At 36.4% G+C, this 10,026-nt stretch overlaps 1 protein-coding gene across 2 annotated transcripts in view; it reads left to right on the plus strand.

The window, feature by feature from the left end:
- dot1l (DOT1-like histone H3K79 methyltransferase) overlaps window positions 1-9,556 on the plus strand; it is a 97,971-nt gene extending 88,415 nt beyond the window's left edge. Inside the window, exons 28-29 of one of the 2 annotated variants that reach the window (XM_060846057.1) lie at window positions 7,587-8,202; window positions 8,953-9,556. In XM_060846057.1, coding sequence (XP_060702040.1) covers window positions 7,587-8,173 — 587 coding nt within the window. In that variant the 3' untranslated portion in view covers window positions 8,174-8,202; window positions 8,953-9,556. The remainder of the gene's footprint in view (window positions 1-7,586; window positions 8,203-8,952) is intronic. The other variant, XM_060846058.1, reaches the window with a different exon arrangement.
- Window positions 9,557-10,026: the final 470 nt, after the last annotated feature.

A 10,026-nucleotide genomic window follows, 5' to 3' on the forward strand; every position in this document is an offset into this window, starting at 1 on the left:
ACAAATTGCATGGAAGAGAATAAGAAATGTCAAACAAATTAAAAGTTTTATTTCGCAAGTCCACAATCTCTTTGGGAGGAATACTTCATAAAAATGTGCCAATTGCAATTTTTTTCAAATAGCAGTTAGCTAAACTAATCACGCACTGTTTTATTCAAACATAATCATATCATTCTGTTGCAGTTCTTTGCCTGATCAGGTTATTCCAGTATCACAGCACCCTATGTAGGTTAATTTGAGCTCTGTGCTGGGGTGAATAGTATTGCAGTCCTTTGGATTGACACTAGTTACTGCAAGCATGGTTCTTGTTATAGTTGTGGCATTAGGTTGAGTAATTATTGCACTGTGTTGCTTGTTTCTGAATGTTAACAATGCTGGTGGGACTGTAGGAGGTACTTTAGAGTGTACTGCAGTTAAGAGCTGAAATAGCATCTATAAAGAGAGCTTTATATTGTAAAGAAGTTTGTACATTTTGAAAGGGAACCTAAAAGATATCATAGTATTTTCAATAAACCTTAATCTATTTTGATAGAAACAGTACTTGGGTCAGCAGGAAAATAGATTCACTTCAAAGCTTTGTCCTATTCCGTAAATGTGAACTTCACTTTAATATGACCATTTGAAACCAGGCCCTTTTTCAGAAGATATTTATCTACTATTCTGGTAAACTGAATGAACAGAGTTTTGCTTGAGGAGATGGTTCTCTGATTAGTCACCTTTCTGTAATCTAATGGACAATGAGGGGCAATTTTGTAGGGTAAGCTCATGCCCATTTGCACTGAAACACTGAATTCCTTTCCTGTAGGATATTAGCTGGAGGAAAATTTCAAAAGGTTATATTTGACTCTCAATCTCCAATCAGCTATCAGTGTAATCAGTGGTAGTACTCAGTTTTCCATGATACCCTACATTTTAGGATCCCATAAGCTATTAGAAATTTTTAAATTCCTCATTGTAGTTTTTTTGTTATGATGCAGGTAATTTTCCAACAGTTCTTTCCTTGATACCTTTTTTTTTCCTAAAAGGATAGATAATTAATTAATTTCTGTATTCATGAAAACAGATTTGTACACTAGCAAAGGTTATTCACTAAAAGCATACCAGCATGACTGACTGACTGTTGTAGAACAGCCTTATCATCCCTCGAGGCGTGATGATTATGGTACAGACTTTGTATAATGCATGGGGAATGCTAGATAAAATTAAGTTGCATCTGATCCGTGTTTCTGGGAGCATTGGAGAGAGAACTGTGCTGCAGTACAGTTTTAAAAAGAAACTGAAATTCAACCTGTTGAATTTGCATTACATTTTTGCCCTAACTTTTTTTTTACTTTTGTTTCCTAAATTGAAAAATGTTCAGCCATGAAAATGAAACATGACAGTGATTACCTAATAGCATTTGGAAACCAATCAATTTTTTGTGCACTTGCACCCTTTTTTAATTCAATTCATCAATAACCAGTCAAACAAGTTGTAGATTTTAATTTGGATAAATTCCAATTCAAATGCTTGGAAATTGTTTCCAGTTGAAGCATGTTTTGTTTCTTAATTGGATCCCCACAGCAGTGTCTTAGTGAGGTTTAGATGAAAGTGAGGACTGCAGATAAATTCTGAAGGGAAAGCCCATCTTCCTGTTGTTAACTAAATAAATTGTGGAAAGCATCAAAGGTGGGGAGGGTTAGGAGGAAGGCATAAATGAGTGGCAGGTCAGATGATGGGAATATAAAGAATGGCAGAGAATGACTGAAAGATTAATCAGCAGAAGGAAATTATAGTCTGAGAAGAAACGAGTAAGGAATGTAAAAATGGATATTAAGAGTGTCTACATTTACAGCTCTCAAAAAAAGGGTAAATAAATTAAGTATTGTTTTCCTTCTCCAGAGAAACTGAGTTAGTGGTAGGTAATAAGGAAATGGCGGATGAAATGACAAGACACACTTCTGTCTTCATACATGATATAAAAACATTCCACTCGTAGCTGTAAATCAGGATGTGAAATGGAGAGTGTGACATGGTGAAATCAAAATCACCAAAGAAGTGGGATTAAGCAAACAAATGGAGTTGTGGATCAACAGGTTTCTGAGTTCAAATGGATTGCATCCATTGGTCTTAAGAGGTTGCTTGTGAGTTGCTGATTTAGCTGTTCTGGTGCATTAGAAACACCAGTAACTGAAAGCCAAAAGAAGAAAACTAAGAAACTAAATGATGATGTCATGTGACTGGGAATATAATGTATCTCAGCCCGTGCTACCCACTTGTCCTGAAAAGCTTTGAGAGTACCAGTGGACACCACGTCCTCCCTTTCTAGAAGACCCGTGTAAAGAATCAAATCACTTATTAATCAACCTGTTCAGGCTTATGACCCACCTTTAGAGCAGCTGGGTCTTGAACCTGGGGCTTCTGGCTCAGGTATGAGCACTACCACTACCACTAGAACCCTTACTTCAGCCCGTATTTTTAATTATCCAGAAGAGCTCTTACACTTGACCTTTTATTTTCCTCATCACTAAATCATCAACCTGACTTATTCTAGTTTGTCCTTGGAAGGGCTCTTATGATGCAGCAGTAGTATCCCATTTCTGAGTCAGGAGGCCCAGGTTCAAGCCCCATCTGTTCCAGATTGGTGTAATAGTATGAATAGGTTGATTTTAAAAATATGTCCTTGTTAACCCTTTAAAGAACTTGTATTTCTCACACTGATGGTCCTTGAGTTGAGAGGAGCAGCTAGAGAGGATTAGACTCATGACTGAAGTTTAGCTTGGAGATTGAAAGAGAGGGCTATGATTGGTAGTGGGATGATGAGGCTTTCTTGAGGTGGGGTTGGGGGTGAGAACAGCATACCCCTTTCCTGGTCCATGAGGTGTGCTGTAAGATGCACTTTTACTATGAAATTCCATTCCCACGTTCCCCATATTCCGATTTGTAATGTCCCTGGACTCTTTCTCCACCTTTACACTTCAATGGGGAGGGAGAGAGTGTGAATGAAATTCTAGAGTTGCGTGGATAAAAAAATTAAACTGAAAAACTATAAATGTGAGCATTGGAATTTATTGTTGGAAAAATATCAAAAATCTTGGCATTCTTTGATATGAAAATAAATGTAGATTTAAAATTGAGTGCAGCCATTTCAGATTACCATAATGTCTATCATAGAAATACATCTAAATGTTAGCAAGCAGCACTGGGATCTGTATTGGGATTTACAGAGAATTGCACTATATTTTCTAATTTCTGTTGGAAACGGCTCTGGTAAGATCAAAAAAATTGACCACAGGTGTAAATATAATTCCTTTTTGTGCTGCAAATCATTCAGAAAACAGTGTCATAGTCTAGCAGATGTTTTGTGACTGTCAGCTAACACTAAAATTGCTATTGCAAGTGGAGTACAAATCTGACATAATATAGTGCAAAGTGTGGAACCTTGTGGCGGCTTGATTTGTTGAGTATACTTACATTGTTTTTAAGGTTGATTTTTCTATACTGTCTTTCATAACACAAGGATTATGTGATTGCTGCTTGAGTTTGAACCTGAACATTATAGGCAATGCTTCTTTTCGTGCAACATTGATGCCAAAAATGATGAATACATTATTTCATGTCAATAAGACGTACAAAATCTAGCTAAGTATTCAAATGAAGGAACTGTATTGAGAACAAAAGCATGTATTCGATAAAATGTTTGGCTTTTGACGGTTTATTCAGCTCTTATGAATTTATAGGTGTGAAAATAATTGTAACATCTTGCATTAAGGTAATATTCATTGGATATAAGAAGAACATTTGACTCTGCTTAAATAGGTTTCTGAATGATTCAAGACCCTGAACTAATGCTGATCAAGGTTTGGGATCAGTTTATCTGTACCCTTTTTTTAATGGTTTGGCAGATTCACAATTATTCATTACACTCTAATATGTTGGTGTGAGGAGAAGAGAATTATAATTCTGGGAACTTCCCTCTTTCAGAGGCAGTTTATTTTCGTAATGCTAAGGATGTGTATGTAATGACTTCCATAAAAGGCAAGAATGCTGGAGAGGTTGTAATGGAAGGACAATAGATCTTTTTTTGGACAGGACTTCATCCAGAAGCATTTTGTGTTCTTGGTGAAGAAGTGTTGCCCTCCAGGCAACCTAATGTAATAGTACTGAACTTTGAGATTTTTACTGATCTTCATTCTCTAAATTACAACAAAAACTACATTTCAAAAGTACTTCATTGGTTGTGAAGTACTTTAAGGCATACTGATTGTGAGAAGTGCTGTGTAAATGCCAGTTATCTTGTGCTTTACTTGGTGAATATTTTCCTGTTGAAAAAGCTGGGTTTGTTTTGTTGGAATGTATGAAGAAGCATAATGCTAAGGTTATGAAACTTGGAATTATTATTGGTCCAATTCCCAGATGGTTGATCTTAACATTATCTTTTGGTGAGATTTTTGAGGTGACTCTTGCCCAAGTCAGTGTTTGTAGTTTTGGTTTTTAATGAAAGGTTAGTGACCATCTCTGCTTTATCTAATTGTCGTGGAAAGGAAAGGATTAAGATGAGGACAGAATTAGAAACTATGTAATGGTTTTCGGTATTTACAACACTGAATTATTGGCAAATGCAGGAAAGAGAAGGGCATGTCTGTAGGTAGTATAGACCTTTGAATATCATTAAGTGTGGGTCTTTTGATTTGCACTCTTCAGGACAGGTGTAAGAAGGCCAAATTTCAAAGGGATCATCAACGTACTAAGAGGGTGTTGACTAGCAAATGGACTCTGGTCGAGGTGTTGCCATGGACAATGTACTTGAAAATAGTTATCCCCCAGGCTTTGTTTTAATTGAAAGATTCGCAGTGCCTGGACATCTGCTTTCCATCTGCAGAGGACAGGGTCATTTTCTATGAATATGTTTTCCAGAGAACATGGAGTGGCGAGGATGAAAATCACTGATTTTGCACAACTATGAACAACCAGCTCCAAAACTTGTGGATTCATCTGCGTTATATGTGAAAACCTAAATTTTTAAAACTTTTTAAGCTATTTTCTGGAAACCCATTTTATACTGACTGGTGGCAGTGCTGAAGCCTACAGAATAATACCCTTGCTAATAACTACTATTCTGGCCTTGGCCTACAAAATTGATTGCTATATTGGTTTGCACGAGCACTAAGCAAGTTCAGTACTTGACCTACCTTGTTAATGATTGACCCATACACTCTTATTTTAAATACCTATCTTATTGAATTATTAGATTACCTTCCGTTTCTCCCACTCTAGAACAATCAAAGCGAATTTCAATGTTGGTTCCTCAAGCCAGGCAAAACGGCAGTTTGGACTTGTTTTTATCTTATTGTTCCAAGTGCAAATGACCAATGATCATGTTTTAGAGCAAGGGTTGGTGGATATAACTAATTCTTATTCTGTTCATCATAAAGCATTATTTGGACGATATGGAATTATGGTTGGACTTGACCATGGTGTGACAGGCAATCTTCCAAAAGCAGTGCTTAACGATGCAGCACAAGGGATTGATACTAATTGTCCTCAATTAAGACTTGTTCTACACCATTTCATGCATTGATTGTGGTCTTTCAAGATCAACACCTAAAATCTTTGTTCAGCATTCATTTGTCCCTCTGATATCTGATGTGCACACAACCACTTCCCCCTCCATCCCAGAGGTAGATTTGAACATGCAACTGTTGTCAAATTCCATCATCTATTTTCAGTCTTTGTTGATATTGCTGCTTTGTTGCAGATTAATAACTGAGCAGTGCAAACTCTACTTCAGCCGAGTAAATTGTATTGATACTATTTGCTGCAGCGTTTTTTTTCATTGCCTGAAACAGTGGGGCTTCAAGAGGATTTTTGATTATCAACCTGCATTCTATGTCCTGTGAAATACTTTCTCAAGCTTTATTCTTTCTGCTGGCTGAAAGGGGTAAAAAAGATTAAACCCAGTTCTAATAATGCATCCTTTTTGAACTTCTGCATTATGGCTCCATGAAATAGGACTTTGGGAAATTTATCTCACCACCAAAAATTATTTCAAATTTGGCACATTGGTAGAAGAGTGCTTGAAACTTGAACAAACACCAAAGGGACAAGGGGGAAAATGTTTTTGGGGTTTGTGACACCCTTTTTGTGATTTTTTTTTAAAAAGGAAATTCTACTAATTCCTGATTCTCAAATTTTCAATTCTATTTTACCCTTTAAATAATTAGCTGCAAGTGTGTAAAGTAGTTAGAGATATCAGCAAACAACTGGCTGACATTAAGACAGCCATACTTCCACACTGCCTTTCATCTCTAGCAGCATCTGAGATTCCACATGAAGGAAAGAGCAACCATATTTGTGTTAAGACCCCCACAGAGGTGCCAATTCATTAAAGATAAATGGAGACAAATATGCTTTAAGCAACATTTAACCAGTTCTTGGAACTGCCCATGGAATAGGCAGTGAAAACGAAATCTTGAATTGTGGAGCAGTTCGGTGATGTGGTATGGAGTTTAGGTTTGTAAACAAAAATGTATTAGTTGGTCCCTTCATTTGTACATACTTGTTGTTAAAGACCATCTTTTGATCTTGATTATTGGAAGGCATCTGGGTGACCCCTGAGGTGCTCAACAGAAAAATACAGTGCAAATTCAGCATTGTTCATAAAAAACAGAAATAATTCCAGTACTACAACTGCAAGCAAAATGTATCTTCTGTTGGCAACTTGTAGAATTAAGTAGTAAATATAAAAAGTCTAGATTTTATTTTTAAAAAACTGGTTTTTGTTTTCGTACAATTCATCTTTGAATTCTGTTTTTCTACGTGGCTAGTTTAATACTCGAAGTAGGACATAGACTTTGTTAGACAGTCCTGTCTTTTCGAGCACATTACTGCAAATCATCCAAAGTAATTTTATGAAGCACTCCAAAGTACTTTGATAGTTTTGATGCCAATATATTTAACATTTTAGATAGGATTAAGCTCCCTGGAATGCACAGATGATGGGAAATGATCATAAATATAAGCTTAGTGTTATAGGAAGACACCACAGCCAAGCAAAAGGGTAAATTCTCCAATTGGGGTTTTTGTGAATTTCATCCTGGGGTCCCTTTCTGTACAGTGGCCATCATGTAAGACCAGTGATCTCTCTCTGAAGGGTTTGTTTTTCAGGGATCTGTTTTCCATGATTGAATAGTATAGTAACAAACATCATGTAGATGCACATATTCAGAGTAATTACTGAAATATAAAAAAGTGCAAGTATTTAATTCGTGAGGAGAGGAAAATTTCGTAGATGAGGACAATGACAATGAAGCAAAACTGTTGCAAGTAACCTTCAGTACATGGTAGGTAAAAACATATATTAAAATATTGTTTACATTTTGTATTATATAAAAAGTATACTTTGATAAACTAGAAGTTGACTGAAAAGGAGATTTGCTATGCTTTGGGTAACCTGAATTGTTTTGCTTTTTGATAACTTTTTTTCTTTTGTTGCTTTTACTGTGCTTGCTGGACAAAACCGCTCCAGTGTGGGCTTAGCTGCTATATTGATGCTTTGCTTCCTGCTAGTCAAAAATCTTTGAGCTGTTTTTTCTCTCCTATTTCAGGTATTTTTAACCATGTGGTGCCTTCAGTCTCTTCTCATCAGTTTGGAGCCAATTTCGGCAATGTTCCAGTATCTAGTAGCACGATGTTAAACTTTAACCCACTACAGACTGCACCTACAACTTCCCATTCATTTCTGTCTGTTACTTCCAGTACATTATCTCCTGCTGAGAGCAGAATGTCCCCGTACCTTACCCGGGCACCTACGCAGTCTGTGCTTAACACGCCTCCCCCAAATATTTCCTTACCACCACCACCTCCACTGTTAAATTCAAACAGTCCTGATCCTTCACTTTTCCGTAATATGTCCACTGTTAGTGATGGATACTTGTCTTCTTCCATTTCTTGCTCCTCTTCAACTGCCTCGCTTCAATCTGCTAACACAGCATTAGCCATGAAGCTTGCATCCCTGCAGCCCAAAGCCCCTCACCCTTCCTTTACAGTGCATCACCCACCATTGTCACGCTCAGCGCTTGCTCAGTCAGCACCTCTCATCCCTCAGTCCAGCACAAATACATCTGCAATGTGGGTCACACTTGGCATGCAGTCTCCTTATGCTACACATTTCTCTGGGGTTAAACCTCGCTAAGAACTCACGTACTTTATCAGTCTTATAAGGTAAGGTTAGAAACGTGCAAGGCTAAAATATATTATCCAAATGTGTACAACTATGTGTGATGACATACAAACTCTTAGTATGTATAAACTGACTAACTGAAAAGTTAAGATCCAGAATATCTCATATGGTTTAGGAATTTTTTTCATTTGTGTAAGATGTGCATGTGCTTCAAATCCGAATGCAGAGGGAAATATTCCTTTCAATTTAAAATAACTGCTTTTTATTACTGAGTAAAGTTCCAATACTAATAGAAACACTTAACTTTTCAGGTCTGTGATTCTTCCATCAGAATTGGGAAAAGTCACAAACCTTAAACGTTAACTCTGTTTCTCTTGCTCCACAGATGCTGTATTTTTAAAAATATTTCAGGAAACTGAGGAAGCTAGAACCTGCTTTCCCAACAAGAATGTACTGGCATTATGATTAACACACACATTCAGGATTTCAGTGATAAGTCGTTTGAGTTTCATATGAAATGCTAATACTTGATGCTTTTTAGTGGAACTTTTCTTGTTGAAACTAAACTTTTTGATATTTTGTGGTTTCGCTTTTATTATTTTTTTACTTGGGATGTATGAATCTCCAGACTTTAAAAGCTGATGACTTGTGTTAAATTGTAATTTGTTGTTAAAGTTGACATGGAGGTTTGTTCTCCTTTGCCTAATCCTTGTATTATGGTTTTTGAATTTGAAACAAGTCTGTACTTAATAGTATAAGGTAGATAACTTACTTCCCCCTTCTATCTCTAGGTAATTAGGAATTCTACCTCAAAACAATGTGACCTATGCAAGGACGATGTGGACCAACTTCATCCACTCCATCAAACAAAAGGTGCTTGAGTGGCCTGCAAACATTGTTTTGCTTCTTTACTACTGGAAAATAAAAGCAAATACATTTTACTGTGAATTGGTTTTAGTGTTGCTGCAAAACAATTGGCTCCTGTTGTATGATGTTTTAGAAACTATTTATCTTTTTCTTCCCCAAGTGATTGGGGCTTGTCATTGTTCCAACAAGCCGATAGAGGCTTTGAAGTGTGAAGTGCAGCGCACACCAGCATTCATTTGTTAGCCTGCTGTTGGTGCTATTTAAACCACCACAAACTGTGCCTCTGTGGATTCTGTTCCCTGGTGCTTATTCTGAAAAGTTGAAAGCTGAATAGCTGCAACCTGTTTCACAGCAACAAGTGATATCCTTGTAATATTTTGCATCACTTGTTAATAGATTGGTACTTGATGCAAATATTGCTCAGCCTTTTTTCAGTTTACTTTATACAAGTACAATCCGGCTCTTCTCTTCCACTGTTTCTGATCTTTTGTATGTTAAATAGTCATTCATGATAACAACACAAAAATACTGTCATCACTGTCTTTTTGTCATTCATTTAATGGTGTTTTATAGCATTGTAAATTGCAATTGTAGCAATGTAATCTAATACCATTAGATAAAGATTTGTTGTACATTTTGATTATTGCTGTGTAATTTTAATTGTAAGCAATAGCGCATTGATTTTCTGGTAAACTTAGGACACAATGAAGTGTAAATTATGTCAATTTCTACACATTTTGTTCAAGAAGTATGTATTATGTATAAACAACCCAAGAGAGCAAAATGTAAAAAGGCTGAAATTTAAAATTCAATGGGATTTCGTAGACTGTACATCATTTAAAAAAATTATATTTAAAATTTTCCTTTTCACAAAGTTTTTTATACATTCAAGTGGGACATCTTTACTAATCCAGTTTTAAAAAGTACCTCAAGTTTTTTAATATCCTTACAAAAGGAAACTCTGGTTCAAGAATTCAATATTGGATTGTGCTTGAAGC

Source organism: Hemiscyllium ocellatum, chromosome 28, assembly GCF_020745735.1.
Source record: "Hemiscyllium ocellatum isolate sHemOce1 chromosome 28, sHemOce1.pat.X.cur, whole genome shotgun sequence".
NCBI lineage: Eukaryota > Metazoa > Chordata > Chondrichthyes > Orectolobiformes > Hemiscylliidae > Hemiscyllium > Hemiscyllium ocellatum.